Source organism: Astyanax mexicanus, unplaced genomic scaffold, assembly GCF_023375975.1.
Source record: "Astyanax mexicanus isolate ESR-SI-001 unplaced genomic scaffold, AstMex3_surface scaffold_36, whole genome shotgun sequence".
NCBI classification, from domain to species: Eukaryota; Metazoa; Chordata; class Actinopteri; order Characiformes; family Acestrorhamphidae; genus Astyanax; species Astyanax mexicanus.
This window is the reverse complement of record NW_026040046.1, coordinates 1673077-1697522: the sequence shown is the minus strand read 5'-3', so window position 1 is coordinate 1697522 and position 24446 is coordinate 1673077. Positions and strand designations below refer to the sequence as shown.

General features: G+C 39.6%; 1 protein-coding gene across 3 annotated transcripts in view; it reads right to left on the bottom strand.

Moving 5' to 3' along the window:
• crebbpa (CREB binding protein a) overlaps window positions 1–16799 on the bottom strand; it is a 78778-nt gene extending 61979 nt beyond the window's left edge. For all 3 annotated transcript variants that reach the window (XM_022668644.2, XM_049473282.1, XM_049473283.1), the window contains exon 1: window positions 15851–16799. In XM_022668644.2, coding sequence (XP_022524365.2) covers window positions 15851–15941 — 91 coding nt within the window. In that variant the 5' untranslated portion in view covers window positions 15942–16799. The remainder of the gene's footprint in view (window positions 1–15850) is intronic.
• Between the last annotated feature and the right edge of the window lie 7647 nt (window positions 16800–24446).

The following is a 24446-nucleotide window of genomic DNA, read 5'->3' as shown; positions in this document are numbered from 1 at the left end:
ATCGTATTTACGTTCCTTTGATCGCAATAACTAAAGTAAAGCAGTTGATGACCTCCGCGGACCAATGCGCACTCTCACGGCACGGCATCGCACGCTCTCCCAACATATATTTAAGTTTATCTTTTCATGGGACAACACTGACAAAAGGACACTTTGACACAAGGAAAAGCAGTCCATGTGCAGCTTGGTACATGGCACCTCATGGCAAAGAACTGTCTAAGGATCTTAAAAGGCGAATTGCTAAGCTACATGATGCTGCCAAGGCTACAAGAAGATTGACACCCTGAAACTAAGCTGCAGCACAGTGGCTAAGATCATCCAGTGTTTAAAAGCGCAGGGTCCACTCAGAACCGACCTCGCGTTGGTCGTCCAAAGAAGCTGAGTGCACGTGCTCAGTGTCATGTCCAAATGCTGTCTCTGAAAGACAGACGCAGGAGTGCTGACAGCATTGCTGCAGACATTGAAGAGGTGGGGGGTCAGCCTGTCAGTGCTCAGACTGGCCTCTTCTGAAGTCTGTACACAAGAAAGCCCGCAAACAGTCTGTTGAAGAAATGTCAACAAAGGACATGGATTACTGGAACCATGTCCTATGGTCTGATGTAGTAAATTGAGTAACTCGATAAAAAAAAATGATCGATTTATTTTTTGTGCATTGAGGAATCATTTAATTAATTTAAAAACTCAAAGCACTGAATGTGAAAAAGCGCTTAGCGTTACGTCACCCACGCACAGGATGCAGGTGGAGAAGACGGAGGTTTTTGGAGCAGAGAGAGCAGGTAAATTTAACTTAACAAATAAATTAGATTTCCATCAATATAGCTTAATAACAGAATGACAGCGCTGTGGAGTATTAGAAATTCTGCCTAATGTGTGTGTGGTTAGTTTTTACAAGTTACGGAGACAAGTTCTCAAATTAATACAGACTTTATGTAATCAGTAAACAAATACATGTTAAACTAAGGCTGAGCTAAAGTTACTCTGGCCGGAATACACAGCCATGAACTTACTGTATTATTGTCATTTAGTTTTAGTTACGTCTATTAATTAGATCTGAGTAGTTAGGCAAGCAAATATATTTTATCTGATTACTCGATTAATCAAATCGATTGTTTAGAAGAGTACTCGATTACTAAAATAATCGATAGCTGCAGCCCTAGTCTGATGAGACCAAGATGAATTTGTTTGGTTCAGATGGTCTCAAGCATGTGAGGAGTACAAAGATAAGTGTGTCATGCCTACAGTGAAGCATGGTGGTGGGAGTGCCATGGTCTGCAGCTGCATGAGTGCAGCAGGTGTCGGGGAGTTACATTTAATTAAAGGACACATGAACTCCAATATGTACTGTGAAATACTGAAGCAGAGCATGAACCCCCCCCCCCTCTGGAAACAGGGTAGCAGGGCACTGTTTCAGCATGATAATGACCCCGAACACAGCTCTAAGACGACCACTGCTTTATTGAAGGGGCTGAGGGTAAAGGTGATGGACTGGCCAAGCATGTCTCCAGCCCTAAACCCAATAGAACATATCTGGGACATCCTCAAGCAGAAGGAGGTGGAGCACAAGTATCGAATATCCGCCAGCTCTGTGATATCATCCTGGAGGAGTGGAAAAGCATTCCAGTGGCAACCTGTGAAGCTCTGGTAAACTCCATGCCCAGGAGAATTAAGGCAGTATTGAAAAATAATGGTGGCCATACAAATATCGACACTTTAGGAACTAAGGGGTTTACTTACTTTTGTTGCCGGTGGTTTAGACATTAATGGCTGTGTATTGAGTTTTTTGAGGGAACAATAAATGTACACTGTTATATACAGTAAGCTGCACACAGACTACTTTTCATTGTGTCAAAGTGTCATTTTGTTGTCAGTGTTCTCCCATGAAAAAATAAACTTAAATATCTAGAGAAATGTGAGGGGTGTACTCACTTTTGTGATACACTGTAGCTTAGCTTTACTTAACTTAGTTAGCTACCTCCCCCCACCACCCAGCGGTGAGACCTGCTGAATTAGATGTTCCTTAAAGTGTCTCTTGTAATGTGCCTTATAATCCGGTGTTCTGTTTTATTTCATGGAAGAGATCAATAGGAATAAAATCTTTTTCTGCTGACTTTCATTTAAAATATATGTTTTAATGAGAAAACAGTCAAAATCTGTGGATGGGTAAATATTTGTCCTGAACTCTGCTTAATAAATGTAAAAATCTGATCGTCACTTTCTTCAGTTCTAGTTTACTTTTCCAGCACGGGGGTAATCAGTTAGTTGTGATTTCTTGACACTCTAATATCAGGCAGTTTTGTGGAAAACACGCTGAGTCACTTTTCAGCTCTGCTAGAGACGATCAGAGAGCCAAGTCTGACCACAACAATTCCCACAGCTCAGTGAGGGAACGGCGGTACTCATCATCAGCCCAGGAGGAGTTTCGCTACAGTAAGTCATCTGTAGACCACAGCACTGAGAGTCAGCAGTCATGTGCAGACCAGTTCACAATGTTTTACAGGCAATCTATCTGACTGGGTAATTTTCCAACCTTCTCACCTATTCAAACTTTCAAAATACTGAAAATATTCCACACCTGAACAATACAGTTTAAGGCCCAATCCCATGTCATCCCTTGGCCCTAACCACTTAATCCTACCCCTCTGTTCTGTGTGCACACCTAGGGGGAGGGGGTCCCGATTCTTGTTACGATGCATTTACACTGTTCTATCGCATCAAGGCACTTTCTGAAAAATGTGCATGGCTTTGTTTAGTTTCAAATCTGCTCAGTCAATGTCTCTATATTTTCTTCCCTATATTTGCATTTCTAACCTTGACTTCATGGGACATTTACTTTCAAGCTCTGTAAGATCCTAGCCACGAATAAGAAGCATCAATTGTTGAATGCCTTCAGATGGAGCAGAAAGGACAGACCTCTAGAGCATTGGAGTGGCCCAAATCAGCCATAATACACAAAGAAAGAAAGCTATATCATTTTTATCACTTGGAAATCCATAAATCAGACAGAACTGCTTGAAATGTGCACAAATCCTGAACGAGAAATCTTCACTGGAGCTCAGCCATAACATTAAAACAACATGTGTAATACTGTGCAGGCCCCCCTGTTCAACTGTTCACCTGCTGCCTAATTTGTTCTAAAACACACAAAATCCATCTACCACCCCCAGCACCACTGTGAACCATAGCACTGCTACATACAATGCCAGCATGGAGTGATGGAGAGAGCAAGCAGGAAGTAAACATTGTAAAGTAAGAATTTGCCACATCACATATCCCTACTGCAAATGAGGTAAAAGCTTTAAGCAGCTGAGCTGGGAAAGACTGTATAACAACTGTTGCCTGTGTTCTTCACCAGCCTAATGGGACAGGGGCAACGAGAACTAAACCTGGGGTGTTTCATGTAAACATATCGCCTCTGATTGGCTTACAGCACTGTGACACGAGTAAGACGAACTATGGATTGAAACGTTTTAAAATAAAGACAAAATTCACAGGAGATCATACGTAAACCTACGTAAACACAAAGGAAGGTAGTCCAAGTCCAGAAAGTGTAAATCCATTCCGGGGTTTTGTTGGCTGAGCCGCAGCAGAGCGGCGCAGGCAGTTGGATTTGTTCCTTAGTTCTGAATTACTGAGCTTAACATGCCAGTCTTAAGCGCTGCCGGTCCCGGTGGACGGTCGCGAGTCAAGGTGGGCGAGACCATGAATACAAATTCACAAATTCACAAACATAGACACGGTGCTGGCCTGCAGAATAACAAGGAAAACATGGCCCTGTTACTTACTAGTGTCGTACCTCAGCTATGAAAATAGACATTTATTCATAGTGCGTCTTATAATCAATCAGGTGCGCTTTAGAGTGTGAAAAATATAGTACACTTTCTATCAAATAGAGGTAAGCAACATGACAATATTTTTTTGTATAGATGCACTGATGTGGGAATTTTGGGCCGATGTAGATATCTTGGTATTATACATGTATAACTGACAAAGACTAGACACCCCGGTGTGACTTTAGAAACAAATAGCAGTGATTAGCTCTCAACCAACTTTCAACAAAAGCAATGCCTGAGAAATATGTCTTCATGTTTTTTAATTAAACATATTTAGGCAGTATGCCTGGGTGATATAGTAAAAGTATTGCATCATGAGAGTTAAAAAATAAATGTTTATCTTTATATACATGATCTCAGTCAAAATATATCAGTGATAGGGCTGCACAATACATATTTTCAGTATTTATATTAGGGTTGGGCGGGGGGGGGGGGGGTTGGGGGGTTAGATTATATTATATTATATTCGTTAGATTATATTTCCTTTAGCATTTTGAACTTTAGTTAGTTACCGTCCTATTTCAGATCTATTTTTCTGTTTTTAGTAAATGCTGCAGAGTTTTAAACGCGCGGATGATTTTTTATATGTAAATTATTTTATTTTTGTACCTGTGTGTAGACTATTTCTTTTTGTTTATTTTAGAATTCGTTAGATTATATTTCTTTAACCATTTTGAGCTAAGTTCAGTTAGTTATTTTCCCATTTTATATCTATTAATCTCTTTTTATTAAATGCTGCGGAGCTTTAAACGCGCGGATGAGCTCGCGTTCAGTCTCGCGTTCTCGCTCGGGTTCAGGCAGACAATCTAAACTCTAGTATGCAGAACTATATTATTATTGTTATTAAATTTTCCATTCTTTTAAATAGCAGGATACTTTGATTTTTATTTCTCAGCCCGGACGAGACCCGGCCCGAGGAAAGTAATGGAAAATCTCGGGTCAGTCCAGGCTCCAGGAAATAGTCATCTGTTTTTGAATACTATTTTTATTTTATATAAAGCTACGGCCTGATAATCACCATATAACAAAGTATTACTGTTAACGAAAACGAACGAAATAACGAAAACTGAAAGTGAAAGTTATCCTTAACTGAAACTAATAAAAACGGTAATTAAAAGAAAAAAAATAAAACAAACTGAAATTACAGATTGAATACCCTAATTTTTGTCTTTGTTAATTTATTTATAAGCGCTGTTTCCACTACAGCAGTTTAACAGCGGTGGTGGTGTGCCGTTTCTGCTCGCGAAGGGGAGCCGGGGTTCAGATGTCGGCAGAGCGCAGCGCCTCGCGGTCCGCAGAATTGCTTATATTTACAGCGCTCGAGCTAGCTGCGAAATAATGACAGAAAACCCTGAGGAAACTGCAGAATTCTGTATAGTATTAGAATATAAGCCTGAGTGACATAAAAAACTGTTTTGTAGAGAAATAGGAGATGAGGAATATTTAAGGAAACAGCTGTAACTTTGAGTAACTCACACTGAACACCCCATGCTGCAGGATAAACTGATAAATCTGATCATTTCAAAGTTCAGGTTTGGCACGTCACGTGGTTATTATACCGTCACTATTTTACAATACCGTCACCATATTTAAATACCGTGGTATACCGAAATACCGTCATACCGCCCAACCCTAATTTATTTCACAATGTACACAAGCTCTAGTCACATCACAGGATATGAAATGTTTTGTGAAATGTTATTATAACATTTTAAAACCTTTTGCTACTGGATACAAAGAAAAAAAAATGACAAAATATCTACCAGAATACAGATTTTACATACCCAATACATTCATGTTACTTCAAACACTGATACACAGATTATACATATTGGATCATTGCCTTTTGTAATATTTTATATAAATTTTTTACAAAATATTTTACAAAATCTCAATATATACAGTTGTGGTCAAAAGTTTACATACACTTGTAAAAAAACATAATGTTATGGCTGTCTTGAGTTTTCAATAAGTTCTACAACTCTTATTTTTCTGTGATAGAGTGATCGGAACACATACATGTTTGTCACAAAAAACAGTCATAAAATTTGGTTCTTTCATAAATTTATTATGGGTCTGCTGAAAATGTCACCAAATCTGCTGGGTCAAAAATATACATACAGCAACAAAATTTGTCAATTTTGGTGATGTAGCGAGTTGTGTCAATCAAATTAGCTTCATGTCATGGCCTCTTCACTTCTTGTAAGTGATTCTGATTGACTACAGCTGTTGGCTTCTCATGAGCCCATTTAAATAGGGCTCATTTGACCCAGTGATTAGACTCAGCTACAAAAGCTACAATGGGAAAGTCAAAGGGACTCAGTGTGGATCTGAAAAAGCGAATTATTGACTTGAACAAATCAGGGAAGTCACTTGGAGCCATTTCAAAGCAGCTACAGGTCCCAAGAGCAACTGTGCAGACAATTATACGCAAGTATAAAGTGCATGGAACAGTTGTGTCACTGCCACGATCAGGAAGAAAACGCAAGCTATCACATGCTGCCGAGAGGAGATTGGTCAGGATGGTCAAGAGTCAACCAAGAATCACCAAGAAGCAGGTCTGCAAGGATTTGGAAGCTGATGGAACACAGGTGTCAGTCTCCACAGTCAAGCGTGTTTTAAGACTCGGCTGAAGTTTGCTGCTGATCACATGGACAAAGATAAAACCTTCTGGAGGAAAGTTCTCTGGTCAGACGAAACAAAAATTGAGCTGTTTGGCCACAACACCCAGCAATATGTTTGGAGGAGAAAAGGTGAGGCCTTTAATCCCAGGAACACCATGCCTACTGTCAAGCATGGTGGTGGTAGTATTATGCTCTGGGGATGTTTTGCTGCCAGTGGAACTGGTTCTTTGCAGAAAGTAAATGGGATAATGAAGAAGGAGGATTACCTCCAAATTCTGCAGGAAAACTTAAAACCATCAGCCCGAAGGTTGGGTCTTGGGCGCAGTTGGGTGTTCCAACAAGACAATGACCCAAAACACACATCAAAAGTGGTAAAGGAATGGCTAAACCAGGCTAGAATTAAGGTTTTAGAATGGCCTTCCCAAAGTCCTGACTTAAACCCCATTGAGAACATGTGGACAGTGCTAAAGAAACGGGTTCATGCAAGAAAACCATCACATTTAGCTGAACTGCACCAATTCTGTCAAGAAGAGTGGTCAAACATTCGACCTGAAGCTTGCCAGGAGCTTGTGGATGGCTACCAAAAGCGCCTAGTTGCCGTGAAAATGGCCAAGGGACATGTAACCAAATACTAATGTTGCTGTATGTATATTTTTGACCCAGCAGATTTGGTGACATTTTCAGCAGACCCATAATAAATTTATGAAAGAACCAAATTTTATGACTGTTTTTTGTGATAAACATGTATGTGTTCCGATCACTCTATCACAGAAAAATAAGAGTTGTAGAACTTATTGAAAACTCAAGACAGCCATAACATTATGTTTTTTTACAAGTGTATGTAAACTTTTGACCACAACTGTACACAGAACCAGTCTAAAGTTAGGACACATTAAACTGCGTGTTTTTTCATAATTTACAATGTTCTGTATTGTGGATTAATACTAAAGTCATCCAAATTGAACAAAAGCATATGGAATTACTAAGTAAACAAAACAAGTGTTTAACCACAATATGTGCTATATTTCAGATCCTTTAGAGCAGTATCTCTTACTTAGATGATCAGTTTTGCACATCTTGGCTTGCTTTTCTCAGTCAGCTTTATGAGGTAGAGTCACCTGGAATGGCTTTCAGTTAACAGCTGTGCTGAACTTATTAAGAGTTCATTATTTGAATTTCTTGCCTGTGTTTAAGAGCGTCAGTTGTAAAGTAGTGAAGAGGTAGAGTTGGTGTACAGTGAATAGCTCTATTTAGTATATAGTATATAGTAATGTTGTAATTCATATTATGGCAAGAACTACTCAACTAAGTAAGGAAAAAAATTACTTTAAGGAATGTCGGTCAAGGGCAAGTATCCTGAAGTGCAATCACAAAGACCATCAAAAAATGAAGACCAAGAGATACTTCTGTTGCACCGTATAAGATAAATAAGAGTTAACAGCACCCCAGTTAAGAGCAACTAAAAGTAACTATTTTGGTTTGTTTAACACTTTTAAAGGCCAAGCACCACCAAAAGGACCTCCCTAAAATTTCACACTATTTAAAGGGGACATGAAACATTACAGTTTTTACAAGTTTTCTAAGGGATTAAATATAATGGAATTTATTTGGGGGGAATTTTTTATATAAAATGTTTACACACTAAATTATAATATATTTATATGTTTGTTACGTTTGAGCTAGGGCGCCGCCATGTTGCCCGTGCAGCACTGGTGACGTCACGAGGTTGGTTGGTTTAAGATCCCAGGCATATAGCTAGAGGAAGAGAGCTTATTGTTTGTGGAGATTATGGATGAAGACGAAGCTGAACTAGGCTAACATGGAGCATTTACTCAGAGATCTTTCCTGCAGAAACCTGAGCAGAACTTTTCAGATGCTTTTCTGAGAGCGAGACGTTTTGGGAGTGTTTATTCTCTCTCTACGTGGAGCCGTGCAGAAACCCTGCAGCGAGTCCACAGCAGGTACTGCCATCCAGTTAACCAGCTAGTTTATATACATTTAGCTATTTAACATGTAAAGTCCAGAGTTCATTAAGACTGAATGAAACGTACATGATTTAAGTGGATATTGAAACACCCAGGCGCTGTTTGGTTGATAAATCGTTCAGTTTAGAAGTTAGAAAGCTTACTGGGTACTTAGCTTCATCTAGTTAGTGTTAGTTAGTTAGCTAGCATTGGCTAGCTATGGCAAGATATCTAGAAAAGTAGCTAGCTATGTTATCTTTTAACTGTCAGTTTATCTAGACTTTCGGTAAGGTACCTCTCGCTGCTCTGCTGGGTGGGCACGTTGTTCTCGTTCTGTGGGGCTACAGCTGCCGCTCTCATAGTAACGTTACCCTCAGTCGGACGGTCTGTACATCCCAGCTGATCAGAAGAAAAATAAAAAACGGACGAAAAAAGCCTCGGACTGCAGCTTATTTATCCGGCGCTAATGCTCCCGACTCAAACCCCTCTCCTCCACATAGTCCTGGTCTAGAAAGTGCTTGCCACTAACCCCTAGCATTGAAGCTAACTGGAGGATTCTCACGCTTCAGCGCTGCGAGCCCCGCTGAAGAACTGCTGTCCGAGGAGAGGTATGAAAGTGAAAGTAAGTATTTTCCATTCCTCACCCTATTAAATTTCAATACTCCCAGTATTACTACACACAGGGGCAATACAAAAGTGCTCCCCCGCTCTGCATTGAGTTTTGGTTTGGATTTTATTATCTATTGAGGAGCTAAGTTACGGTAGACTCATAGATTATAGTAGTGAGGCGTTCGAGAACCAACCTCGTGACGTCACTTTCAGCGCTGGGACAAGATGGCGCTGCCCTTACTTAAAAAAATAACATTTAGATTGCTCACTGACAACTGTTAAACTTATCAGATTTGTTAGAGTGAAAATACATCTTGTGAATTAAACTAAATACTTAAAGTGTTTCATGTCCTCTTTAAGCTTCTAAAATGTAAACGTGATCAAAAATAGACGTAAATTAACAGAAAAACTGTACAGACTAGGGTTGTCACGATACCAAAATTTTGACTTCGATACCGATACCAACTGTAGTATCACGATTCTCGATACCAAAACGATACTTGGAAGAAAAAAAAACAATAAAAATATCTGAACATAAAATGTTTATTTTTGACTGAACTGGATTGAACACTGAACAATCGGTGCAAACGTTTTTATTCTAAAATGAAACATTTGTACAAAAAACAAGTTTCGTTATTATAACCTTAACTATAACATAATTATCTAAACACTTCCTAAAAACTAAAACTAAAACCAGAGGTAATGGTAGCCTGACTATGTGAACCTGACGGGCGGGCAGAAGTTAAGTTCTGAATAAGGAAAATAAAGAGACAGAAGAACATTACAATGTTATGTTCATTTTAACACTCACTGCTCCGTTATATTAATCAACCGTTTACCGTTTTTAATAAGCCCATGTTCAGTGTAACGAGCAAGCAGGCTACGTGCCTGACCACAGATTTGCGATGGAAACGCGAAAACGTGAACATCTTGAGTTCATGTTTCACAGCCAATGGGATAATGGAGAAATAGAGAAAACCACGGGTCCAAAACAAAACTCCTGCACACTCCTCTCCGTGTTAACGTGATTTACTAGCAGTCGCTAGTAAATCTTAGTAAAGCTACAGACAGAGTGTATCTTGACTAACTCCACTAACCTGTCGACTTCTCAGCTCTTTGTAGAGATCAGGGTGCTTGTCTGCTAAATGAGCGAAATATGATCAGAATTATGTTAAATAACACTGTAACATAGAAGCATAGAACTATTATTTAATTAAAATGATTTTTAAGAACAGCTAAACACAGTGCTGCAGGTCAAACGCGGAGGCGTTCACGTGCGAGAGAGAGACACAGAGAAAGAGTGAGAGAGTGAGAGAGAGAGAGATTTGCGTGTTCTGGTGTGAGCTACTCGCAGGTAAAGGTTCTCTTTGATCTCCTCGTGCTCATATTCTAGTCCCACACATAATTCTGCAGCTCCCTCAGTGTTTTCTGTCGTATTTTGCGGCTAGCGCGAGCGCTTACAACTAACACCGCGGAGCGCGAGGTGCCGCCGCCCTTGTGCCGAATCCGCTACTGAATCCGACAGAATCGGCACAACACCCCCCGCTGTACAACTGCGGGAGTGAAAACAGCGCTAATAAAGTAGTTTAGTTTCACTTTCAGTTTTCGTTATTTTATTTAAAAATAAAAATATCAATAAAAAACAGATGCCTACATCTCAGACTATTTTCCCACACTTCACTCCTCGCGCCCGTTTTGTCCACAAGTCGCGGACGAGAGACATCTGTTATTTTAGCCGTCGCCATTCTACACTCGCTGCTGCTCTGCTGGCTTGCGCGTGAATCGATTCATTTGTTCAGAACACTAAGTTTATCTGAATCCTGCCACACCGACTGCTGCGGTGTGAATCAGTTTTCTTATGAACTGAATCAAATCGCGCCTACTAATTTGACTCATTTGAAGCTAGTGACTGGGCTATATACAGTATCGAAAGCATCGAACGCTAAAGAACCGAATCGTTTGTGATGACGTAGTATCGAAAAAGAATCGAACCTTCGGTACACCGTGCAACTCTAGTACAGACTAATAATAATAATAATAATAATAACTAGTGCTGTGCAGACTGTGCTGGCATCTGACTCTCTCAGAGAGCTGCAAAGTAACAAAACAAACAACAATATTACAAAGCAGAACGTAAACCAATCACATATCTAGGTGAGCTAGCCAGGCATCTAGTTAGCTTAGCTATATTAGCTAACTATCGCTAAGTAAATAACGAAGATTAGAAACTTCAAATTGAGCTATTCAAGACAGCTGTTAGCTAGTTCAGTTTAGACTGAAAAAATAGAATTTTCAAACACCTCTGTAATTCTCCATAATCAGACTACCTGCGTTTCCGACTGCAGGGGAAGATGGCTTGGAGCACAGTGTGTAATCAGTAGGGGTGTAACGGTACAGAAAATTCACGGTTCGTTTCACACTCAGTATAAACCCCATGGTTCAGTACATTTTCGGTTCGGTTGGTGGAAATAATAAAGAGGCTGATCATTCTGTATAGCAAATTCCAGTCAGAGTGAAACTTCTCAGCGCAGGCTAAGTCAGTAGTGAGTTGCCAATAGCAACAGTGCTGCAGCTACATTTTCCGGGTTACGTTTATTGGTTCCACAAGTCTCCAATGCTGCCTGTGTACCATGTATTCTGCGTGCATTTGCGCGTAGTCAACCGCGTTTCAACCTGTTTACTTACATGAACACAGAGCTCTTGATCACCTCTCATAACTTCTTCACATATTTATATAAAAGAACCAGTTTTAATATCCAGCCGTTGTGCGAATTCAGCACCCCTGCCAAGAAATCCTCCTTTCGGGAGTGCCCATTATGCTGCTTGTATCGAAAGCCGAGACAATCCTCAGATATTAGTTTATTTTTACCAAATAAACTGTAATACGTCTCATTTCACAAATCAAGTACCGGTAAAGGGGTGCTTTTTCTGGAGGGGGAGCTAAATTCGGCAGAACACTGGCTTTCCACATCCCATAGTTGTGCTAATCTTCAGGAGTAAAGTGAGCACTACAAATAATGGAGTGAGCAGACTGTCCTTTCCAGTGTGCTCTTTAAACTTCACAAATTTTTGGATATTTTTGGGTATTTGGGTCATTTGTGCACAGGTGTCCCACTGCACATCAAATTAAAACACTTTGGCTGCAGTCCAGTTGTCATTTTGCATCATCTAAAGTTCATCTGGTTGAACTTTTTGGGTTGTTTTCCAACATCTACATCACGTATGATGTGCGTGACAGACTCTGATGAGCGTTGCAAAATAAAAGTTTTTTTAAGCTGTATTCCTTGAATTTGTGGGAAAAAGGTTACTAACCATCAATAATCACAAGTTAGGAACTCAGCTAAGGCTGTATTTATGTGTTTAACAATTTCATATTAGCTGGTGCTCAGACTTTAAGTTTACTACATTATTTCTTATTTGTTCCTTTACAACCTGAAAGTATTACTTTACAATCATCAGCAACGTAATACTCAGAACTCAAGCTGAAACAATCAACAATGCAGTTTATAAAAATGTTGTCTCCAAATTTCAGTGTTGACCAATTGTTAATTTATAACAGCAGCTAGATATTAAAAGACGCTGGTCACAGAAACGCAACCAACTTGATCTATGTCACCAAAAGTGCTCAAACAAAACCATGTCTACTCACTAAATAGTACTTTTTGCATTTACACATCTGCTGGACATTTAAAGAGCATTTAAATCCCACATTCAGCAGTTTCATTTTAAAGCCACGGAGGACACATCAGAAATATTTAGAAATCGTTAAATAATCAGAAAACTAATCATAGATATATAGAGTACCAAATTAATCATGCAGAACATGCAGTAGTTGAGCGGGATGTGCAATGTGTGAGAGCTTTTCACTTCTCTGCGTGCCTGAAAACACACTGTTCTGCATCTGTAAGACTTGTACTGTACTGCAGTGTCTGCTGCTGCTGCTGTGCTGAAGCAGGTTGAGATGTTTAGCTAGCTAAGGCTAAGTTAAGAACGCTGTTATTTACTGAAAAGCACCCAAACTCATTCTATAATCCCAGCTTGATGATAGAAATGATGCAACAGCGTTAATAAAGGTGAGTCACCCGTGTGCAAGATTAAAGCTGTTTGACTTGGGAAGTCCTGCAGGAGCAGAAATAAAGCAGAGCGGTGCTGGAGGAAGCTTAACTCAGCCGCTCACACTTTTTCTAGATGCTAGCTAACTGCTGCATGGAACAGAGGCTTAGGTTAACTTTATAGCTCCTAGACAAAGTTCATGGTGCTGATTCCTAAAGTATGTTCAGGCTCTTTTTTGAGAGTGTAAAACCCTAGTGACAGTTTTCGTTGAAAGAGAAACGCAATATAAACTCACTGATACGCTGGACAACACATCACACCCTCTCCACAATCTACTAGAAAGACAGCACAGCACATTTAGCAATAGACTCATAACTCCGCTGCAGCAAATAACAGTACAGATCATTTCTACCAACAGCGATCACACTGTACAACTCATCTCCACTCTGCTAGGACAGAAATTACAGAGAATCACTTCAGATACTGGAATTTCATCCATATCTTATTAAAAGTCTTTACACACTGCACAACATTTATTCACTCACAGGCTACGGTACACATGGACCTCATTGAATGAACACAAAACACAGACATGTTACCCACTACACTGTTTACAGTGGACTACACTAGGGCTGTGCATTGGCAGGAATTTGGGGATATGATACATTCCACCATACAGGGTAAATTATTCAACCTATTCCTACATTGCGATACTGTAAGCAAGACATTAGATTGTGATTAACTGTCTCTCACTTTCTTCCTATCTGTCTCTCTTTATCTGTATGTCTCTCTACCTCTATTTTTCCATCTATCTTTCTCCCACTCTATATGTCTGCATTAGCTATGTCTACCAGTGTATTATCTCTGTGTCTATCTACCTGTCTGTCTCTCTCCCATACTGTCTGCCCCTTTCTATCTGTCTTTCCCACTATGTCTGTCTCTCTGTCTCTCTCTCACCCACTTACTCTACCCATGTCCGTCTGACCCTCTCCAACCATATATCTCTTCCTCTGTCTTCCAGTGTATTTATCCATCTGTCTCTCTCACATAAACTCTACCTGCCTGTCTCTCCATATGCCTCTATATTTCTGTCCCTAATTATCCATCCATCTCCCAGTGTATCTGCCTCACCCATTCTCTTCTGACTTCCAGTGTATTTATCCATTGGTCTCTCTACCTGTCTGTCTCTCCCACTCCCTCTGTTTGCCATTTTTTCTCTCTGCCTGTTTCTATCTATCCGTCTCTCTGTCTGTCCCCCATCTGTCTCTCTCTTCCTCTCTATCTGTCTAGATATCTATTTGCATGTCCCTCTTTATCTACCTCTATCTCTTTCTATTAATCCATTTGTCCCCCACTCTATCCATCTGTATCAAAATGTCTCTTTCCCATTCTCTCTCCCTACCTATCCATCGGTCTCTCTACCCGTATGTCTGTCTCTCCCAGCTATATTGTCTATTTGTCTCTCTATCTTTATCCATCTGTATCTATCCGTCTCTTTCTCCCACACTATTTTTCTAACCATCTATTCGCCTGTCCTTCTCTCTGCCTGTCTCTACCTACCCATCTGTCTGTCTCTTTCTCTGTCTGTTCCCCTATCTGACTCTCTATTTGTCATCTATCTGTCTCCCAATGTATTTAACTATCTGTCTCTCCTTCTCTATTCATGTCTACCTATTTATTTACCTATTGCCTATATTTATCTGCCCATATATCTGTCCATCTCTCTCTATTATTCTCTATTATTTGTCTATCTTTCGCTGTCTCACTATCTAACTGTCTTCCACTCTGTCAGTCTCTATCTCCCTGTCTCTCTCCATATATCAATCTGTGTCTCCATCAATCTGACTGTCTCACTGTCTGCCTATGTTTTCCACTGAATGTATCTATCTCTCTACCTCTGTCTCTCTCACCCTCCATTTGTATCTATCCTAGTGTCTCTGTATCTCTAGATGTCTTTCTCCCACTATATCTATATCCATTTGTGTCTCCCAATATCTGTCCGTCTGTTTCCCACTGTATTTATCTGTCTCGCACTCTGCCTGTTTCTCTCTATGTCCGTCTATCCATCTTTATATCTCCCACTCTGTTCATCTCTAGTTTCCCTATCTATCTATCTATCTATCTATCTATCTATCTCTCTCTTTCGCTGTCTTACTATCTAACTGTCTACCACTCTGTCAGTCTCTATCTGCCTGTCTCTCTCCATCTATCAGTCTGTCTCTCAATCAATCTGCCTGTCTCCCAGTCTGCCTATGTTTTCCACTGAAATGTATCTGTTTCTCTACCTCTGTCTCTCTCATCCTCCATTTGTATCTATCCTAATGTCTGTCTCCCACTATATCTGTATCCATGTGTGTCTCCCAATATCTGTCCGTCTGTATCTGTTTCCCCACTGTATTTATCTGTCTCGCTCTCTGTTTCTCTCTACTTATTTATTTGTCTATCCATCTTTATATCTCCCACTCTGTTCATATCTAGTTTCCCTATCTATCTGTCTGTCTGTCTATCTGTCTATCTATCTATCTATCGTAGTTGTTAGCCAGGTGTCGTTAGCACGCTGCTATGGTAGCTAGTTAGATTAGCACTGAGTTTGTGTATTCTTCAGCTAACTGCTTACTAAGCTACTAAACTTGAGCGTCTCTGAGACCTGCAGCAGGTCTCTCTGGAGTGTTTATTGGTTCAATAGGAAGCTGAGGGGTTTGTGTGTGTATAATTAAATAGAAAGAATACAGCAGTAGAGTAGAGTAGATTAGAGTAGGGTAGGTGTTACCTGCTCCGTCCGAGGCTGAAGGCAGAGCAGGTGCTGTCAGCTTGGCTCTCTTTGGGTTGGGCGGTCCGACATCCAGCATATTTTCAGCCATTTTCCTCCCAAACGATTAGAATAAGGGGTAAAGAATAAGCTCGGTCTGAGAGAGGGAGGGAAAGTTACTTTCTGTGTGTTTAGAGAAGAAGTCGGACGAGGAGGAGGGGGGGGGTTGCTATAGGCTAGCTGGGTTAGCTGGCTAGCAGCGAGGAAGGGCTTTTCAAAAAAGCAACAACAGCGCCGCGCGTCGCCACCGCCATTCACCCCATGATAATCCACCACCCAACACCCACATTATCGCCGATAAAGCGCCCCGGACAGAGCCCAGAAACCCCGTTTACTCATAGAAACCGAATTAAACACAAGACGAAGCGAATCCGCAGGATTTTCGCATGTGTGTGTTGGTGTGTGTGAGAGTGTATAAATGTGTGTGTGTCCGTCCCTCTCTCTCTCTCTCTCCCTCCCACCGGACGACGTTAAATGTGCATCACACCAAACAGACCAGCTTCTCTATAATTTAACGTCCAAAAAATCCCTGCAAAAACTAACAAAGAGGCAAACCGGCGGCCGGGTTCGCCTCAGACCCGCAGCCGCATAAAAATGCAGCGCGAGCGGATCCCCCGCGACGCCGTCCGAGCTCCGAGCTCCGAACCACCGACCGACCGACGGCTCCCCGTAAACAATACCGAGCTCCGGGCTGAGGGGAAATCCCACACAGCGCAGCAGCGCGACGCTTCTAGTCCGACGGCCGCCGCTCGATTCCCCGATTTCTTGCCGAAATCCGCGTCCGGGGCCTCGCAGGCTGCAGTAAGGCCGCCTGGCCGCGCTCCGCTCCAAAACACTAAATAGCGCCGTATCGAAATCCCCAGCCCGAGCCGCGACAAGATGGCGGCTGTTGATTCCTCAGATACAAAAAGTTTTTTTTTCTTTTTTTCCAGCGCGCGGCGGGGGGAGGGGCGATCACGCCCTACGTAACGACGGAGCGTGCGTCACAGCGGCGCAGTACAGCGCGCGCGGCGGCCGCTGGGGGCGATGCAGGACCGCGGATACGGAGAGACCGAGGCGCTCACTCTCACAACTTTACAGCTGCTGTTAGTGTTAAAATCTGTGCTCTTAACTTTTAAATTACATTTACCCTACTTTTATAAGCATTAAATATTAATTTAGTAATTTATACATTAATATATTAATAGTGCATATCTGTGTTATAAATTAAATTAGGAGAGGTGGTGAAAGAATAAACATACATTTCAAATAACAATAACTTTTTCAGATAAAAAAACAGACCATTTTTCTCTTAAATTTACAGATACGATTTGTTTACACCAGAAAATGTATGGCTCTGAACTTTTTAAATCTGAAAATCTACAGATTAGAATTTTTTAAATGTAAAATTGATGGATCTGAATTTTATGGATAAGAGCTTTTTAAATCTGAAAAATTGTAGATTTGTAGATATGAATCACTTTAGAATCCTTTTCACTTGAAAGGAGAGACCTGGAATTTGATAGATTGGAATTGATAAAATTACATTACATTACATATAGTGGATACTTTTATCCAAAGCAACTTACAAATAATTATGTACATTAGCAACAGAGGACATAGAAGAAAGAGACTAGTGGAATTTACTACGAGCAGCAACTGGGATCCAGTGGAGCTCATTGTGTAGTGGGCTGACGTGTGCCTGTTTTATCTGGTTGAAGACCCGACGTGCTGCTGCATTCTGAAGCATCTGAAGTGGTTTTACTACACAGTCCGGGAGGCCAGTTAGCATTGCAGTAGTCGAGGTGTACCAGAAAGAAGACCAGAAAAGCACTGTTGGGTGGCCTGTTGTAGTCAAACCTATCTGATGTTATAAAGCGCAAAGCTGCAGGATTGAGCAATTTTGATTTGAACCATGATAGCGCATTGTCTGAGAGTACAGAGAATAGATAGGAGAAAGTCATAATTGACTTTTTTTTTAACAGTGAAATTTATCACCTCACAGATTAAAAAAGCAAACAAAAAGTTAATTAAAAGTCAGGTGAATTGAATGCAGATTTTAAAAAACTTATCTTATAAGCTCCATAGAAAATGCAGTTAAACTGTTTAGAGTGCTTAGAGTACTTAACGTGACAGTCTGTAAGTTTTAAATGAGAATGTGTAATTGCACTGAGCATACTAAAAATACTTTTAAAATGAGTATTGTGGTGCAGTCTCTATTCAGAGTGGATCAATTCAGTGATTTTAGTGAGGACTGTGATGTGTTCTCTTTTAGCTGGCCAGATCTCTTTAGTTATAATTCTACGTTTATTTGATTTAATGATGGGTGAATGAGTCAAGTAGTTTTATTATCAATACTGTATATGTACAGGACATACAGACAATTGAAATTGCATTACTCTGCAAAACAGTGTTACAGAAAAAAAAAACTACAAATTATATAACAACTATAAACTATATAGGAATGAAATAGACACTAAAGTAGGTTAAGATAAAGACTGAATTTGTTGTTCTGATATCTTCATGTTTGCAGTAGCTCTTGTATCAGTGGTATTAGCAGCTTCCTGTCCTGAAAAGTGATGCCTTTCTGGTGGCAGACATACTTGGTGACCATGGTATTGGAGATGGTCTTCAGGACCTGGTCATGCCGCCAAAGGTAGAATATCGCTGCTCAAACTTCCTCCACAGCTAGTTTGTACCTTGTATACCAGAAGTGGCCAGATTATGCAAGGCAAAATGCAATGCTGATAAATCCAATCCAAGATATGTCAACTGTGGAGAGTCACATGTTAAGATCTTTAAATGTGGCTTGGACGGCTGATGTGTCCCTAAGACTACAGTTGTAGATCATTTCAAGGCTCCTATTTGGTTTTTCTGTGATCGGAGGAATTACAGCACCAACCAAGTGTGACAGGAACTTGTCCACTACCTTCTCTCTCCTCAGCACCCTGGACCAGGTCTTGGTTGGTTTAAAACTCATTTTCCTCAGGATATGTTATTTTTCAGGCCCAGCGGGAACCACAGCCTCCTGATTGTGTGGTGAAAGTGAACTTGTTCAGGAAGGCCCTGATTGGGGGCTGCCAGATTTGGATGCTGTCTCTGTAAAACTGTATTTTAATTAAAAGTTTTTTAGATTATACTATTACTATACTTATTAAGAGAATTAGAACTGAATAAATGTTACATAAGTGTAAACATTCCAGGAGCTGGAAAACAGTGAGGTAGCTATGTAATACAAACTGGCTATTATAATATTATAGCTACTTTATTTTGGAAATAAAATATTTACAATGATAGCATTTAAAATAAGAACTTAATTAATTTTTGGTGTAACATGTCATTACTGTCTGAATGTGTCAAAAGTATTTATTCATTACTCAGGAGTATAGATTCTAGGGTTTAAAAATACTGTTGATTTGAAGTCAAAACTCAACGTTTTAACGCAAATAAAAATGTAAAAGTACTGGTTTCAAAATTGCTTAAAGTACAATGTAAATAAATTAAAGAAGCTTAGTTGGGACATGTTTAAGTCAGCTTCATTAAGGAATAAGTTTCTGAAACTAAAATTTAGTTATTTGGAGGACGGTTATTTATGCATGGAGAAAAAAGTACAGTAAAACGTGGTGGTGGTTCATCGTGCTGTGGGGCTGTGTGATCAGTGCAGCTACTGAGAATCTTGTTAAAGTTTAGAGTCTCATGGATTTCAGTCAATATCAGCAGATTCCTGAGAACTGTGTTTAATCAGTGAGAAAGTTGAAGTTGCGCTGGGGCTGGATACTTTAACAAGACAACGACCCTAAACTCTGCTCCAAATCTACTAAAGCTTCATGCAGAGGAACAAGTACAACCGTCTGGAATGATCATCTCAGTTATGGAGGATAAATAAATAAATAAAAGCGAATGTAAATTACTCAATAAAAGTAGTATGATGATTAAAACGGTAAAGAATGATTATAATTAATATAAAAATAAAAACATATACATAAAAATAAATATCCTAATAAATTGTTATTTATAGGTTTCTTTATTAACATTGTTTATTTTTTCTTTAAATTCATTTGTTAATTTATTCACATAAATATTTATTTCTGCAATAATTTATTTCCCAGTTTATTTATTTTTGTATTTTTTTATTTTCTGATTCATCCATTTCTTTTTTCCTTGTTCTTATATGATAATGAAGGGGCTGTCCAGTAATGATGTCACGGTGTCTTAGCATTCCTATTGGTTGATTGATGTCAGATACCCTAGATTTCAGCTCCCGGACTCTTCTACTCATATCAGCTCCTCTCTCTCTGGGCTTGATTGCTAAGCCTGCATGTGAAAAAAACGCCCCTTCATTATCATATAAGGACAAGGAAAAACACACATAAATAAATCAGGAAATAAATTATTGCAAAAATGTGGGATTGATGGCGGTGAGGCGGATTGTGCGTGCCGTGAGTGGAGGCTGCCCTCCGCTGTGGACAAATGTATCTTTACACCGCTGGAATATACGGAAGGCTAAAGCTGAGTTTTTTATTAAAATAATTGAAGATGCACGGGGGAAATAAAAGATGATCTGGAAAAATCTTAATAAATGAACTGGAAGGAGTAATGATCAGAAAACAAAGGAACATGAACTTTAAATAAATGGAATCTTAATTCAGGATTATGATATGATTGCAAATATTTTAACAACGTTTTTATAAACTCAATTGATCAGCTAATCCAGAACTTCTGTCCTAAGATTATACTATCTACACCTATTAATGATGCTAGACCAATCTTTAGAATAACACAAACATCAGAATCTGCAGTATTAAACATTATAAACTCCATCAGAAATTCTAAAGCAAAGGATCCTTATGGCTTGGACACTACATTTTTAAAATGACACAAGGACATCTTAGCTAGTCCCATCACTAAATTAATTAACCAATCAATTAAGCAAGACATTTTTCAGAAGTTGGCTGTCATAACACCATCTGCAAGGCAGGTGATCGAGCAATTGTGGAGAATTATTGACCTGTTAGTATTTTACCTGTGGTTTCCAAGGTGGCTGAGAAGTGGGTGGTGGAGCAGTTGATATCTCATTTGAATCCTCTGCATTTAATGCAGTTTGTTTTCTGTTCTAACCATTTAACAGAAACAGCTATCTGCTATTTTCTTAAAAAGGTTAAATCAAAACTAGATGAAGGCGGTGTAATTAGAGCATTATTCTTGGATCTAAAACGGGCATTTGATACTTTAAATCGTGATGTACATGATGTCTAAATTATCTTATTTTAATTTTTCTATTGATTCTATTAAATGGATGAATTCATACTTATAAAACAGGAAGCAAAGGGTAAAACTGTAATACTGGTGTCCCACAAGGATCAGTATTGGGCCCTATTTTACTTAGCTTATATGTTAATGACCTGCTGTCTGTTCATCTGCAAATATACAGATGAATGCTGACAGGGCCGCCGCTCTGCATACGCAGACAACGCAGCCAGCGTTAGGCCTCAACCATTTTGCAGTTGCAGGGAGCCAAATTGACTGAGAATGAAATGTGTTGAAATTATGACATTATTAAATTTAAAACCCAATGTGAATTATTTATGATACGCTCATCTTTTTTGTCTTTAAACATTGCATGGGGCACCTACTCTACTACTTAAAAGCGGCACGTTATTATTTTTGTGCATAATATAATGCCCCCACCCCTATTGCCTGAAATGGCACGGCTCGGTTTGCTCTGTTGGTTGTTGCCAGATGTGACATTTTCCAGTCAAATAAATAATCAAAAAATGCATGGAGGCGCTAAATCTTGCGCATGTTTAACCATTTTTAAAGTGTATGTGGCCATTCTATACAAAAACTTGTCCAGTGCAATATTTGTGTAAGTTAAAAACTTAAAATAAAATAAACAAATAGGATGAAAAATCGTAACTTATCTGGCAACCTTAGTCCTAACTAAAGTAGCAACGCTACTTGAGTTTGGCAGGAGACAAGTTCACAGCGCGAAGTTGCTACTAAATGGTAATTCAACTATGAAGCGACGGTTTGAGTCTGGAGCTGAGAAGAAGAAAAAGAAGCAGAAAGATGAGGCCCATGCATCCCTTTCTGGTGAGTAACTTCGATGATAAAGGTTTAAATAGTTTTGATTACTTCATGTTCAGTGGTGTTGCCTGAGCTAGTTACGTTGGCTTTGCTGATTTGGTAGCTTTAAACGCTTAACTAGAAACTAATCTGGGTATTGCAAGGCACGTGGCACGTTTGCAAATAGTAGTAGTGTAGTTTGAAGATTTTTAGTGACTTTAATAAAAAATTAATAAACAGAGTAGCCTACCTATTGACTAATGCCGTCAGTGCACTATCCAAATGGTCTGTATGACAGCAGGATCAGACAGCTCTATAGATTTTGACAGGCTGATATAAATACACCACGAGTATAAACGATAATTTCATAACCTTTAAGGCTGGCTTGTGTAAATGACGTGTCCACTGCTTAAAATAGACATGCATCGTTTCATTTATTATTTATACATTATAAATAGTACTCTTGTGCTGTTCTTCACTGTTATTGGCCTTACTTATAACGTTGTAAATATTCACAGTTACATGTGTAATTTTAATAAATAGTAAAATTTTGCGTAAACCTTTTGTGTTTGTGTGTGTGTGTGTTTTTTTTTTGTTTGTTTTTTTTTTTGGGGGGGGGGGGGGGGGGTGTGCTCCCTGACCAGTTATGCTTAGGGCCTCCAAAACCTTAGCAGCGGCCCTGAATGCTGACGACACTGTTCTTTATGTGCATGCTAAAAATAAACAGCAGGCTGCAAGTGAGGTAACTGCAGCTATGGTCCTAATATCTGATTGGCTAACTAATTCATGCCTCATTGGATCATTGGATGCCAAGAAAGCTTTTGATCGCATTGAGTGGAAATATTTATGGGCCGTTTTACATAAATTTGGATTCAGTTCAAGATTAATTAAAATGGTATCTACTCTCTATACTGAGCCGACTGCGGTCGCCAGACAGGCAACTGTCACTCAACACCTTTTAAACTACAATGTGGTACTCAGCAAGGGTGTCCGCTAAGCCCCTTTTTATTTATATTAGCTCTGGAACCTTTGGCTCAGGCAGTTCGCCAAGCTGAAAATATCACATCCATCACCATCAATAATACAGAACACTCTATTGCTTTATTTGCAGATGATGTTCTCCTTTCCATGGATGACATAAATAAATCACTTCCAAATGCATTATCATCATTTACGTCCTTTGGTCAATGCTCAGGCTATAAAATCAACTGACAAAAATCTGTTATAATGCCCCTCCGGTCCACCAATAAGTTAAAACTCACTCAAGTATCGCTAAAAATTTCTAAAACTGGGTTTACCTACTTAGGAATTAAAATCAAACCATCACTGACAGACCTAATACAATTCAAGTATTCTGATACTCTTAAATCAATAAAAGCAAATTTGAAAAGATGGTCTAATCTATCTTTGTCACTTCAAGGACGAATATCCATTGTGAAAATGATTACTCTCCCCGAGACTTTTTTAAATCCCTTTAAGTTATTCTCACAACTTTAATTTTGGCTGGCAAGAGACCCCGTATGCGTTTCTCTACTTTGTAAAGGCCCAAGAAATTGGGCGGCTTTTAATTTTTTTTATTTTGAACTTTACCATTTATCCTTTCAAATGAGAGCTACTCAAATTTGTTTATGTGAAGAGTCCAAAATTCCCTGGCGTAATATTGAAGCGGCCTCAGTTAAATCCCATTGTCTACATGATATTTCATTTTCCTCTAAGAATCCCAGATCAGCATCTATTAAATTTGACCCTATTATTAGTCACTCTTTATGGGTCTGGAAGAAAATTAGATCTAAATATATTAAAGTTCCTCCATTTTCCTCATCCTCTCCCTTATGGCATAACTCAGAACTGTTACTGGGGGGTCAGCCTTTGTGGAATGGTGTCTGGTTTTCTAAGGGTGTAAAGACCCTAGCTGATCTGTTTGATCTGCATGCGCTCCTTCCAAGACCTAAAAAGTTCCTTCTCTCTCCCTGATCACACATATTTTTTACCTACAAATTCGTTCTGTATTTCGTGCATGTGGAATCTCGCTGGATGCTTCTCTCTCTGTGCACACAATGCACGAGTATTTACTCCCAGCAGTGGGACGGTATCTCATCTGTATAATCACCTCTGCTCCCAAATCCCACAGAAACCTGATATATCCCTAACTTGGTAGAGGGATCTGCAGCTAAACAATCCCCCTAACTGGAACAGGATTTGGGACAATATTTTTTCTTCATCGAGGAACCTTGCACATCAGTTAAGACACTTCAAGTTAATCCATAGAATCTACACCACACCTCTAAAAAGACACCAAATGAAGCTCGCACCTGATCCCTACTGTCACCTCTGTGCTAATAATCAAATTGGCACAGTAATGCATATGTTTTGGGAATGTCCCATTATTTATAAGTTCGGGTGTAATGTGGCTTCTGTGCTAACAGCTCTGAACCTTCCTGGTTCTCCTTCCCCAACACTCTTTCTTCTCAGTGATGACTCTATACTGCAGCTCCAGCTTCCTCATCACAGA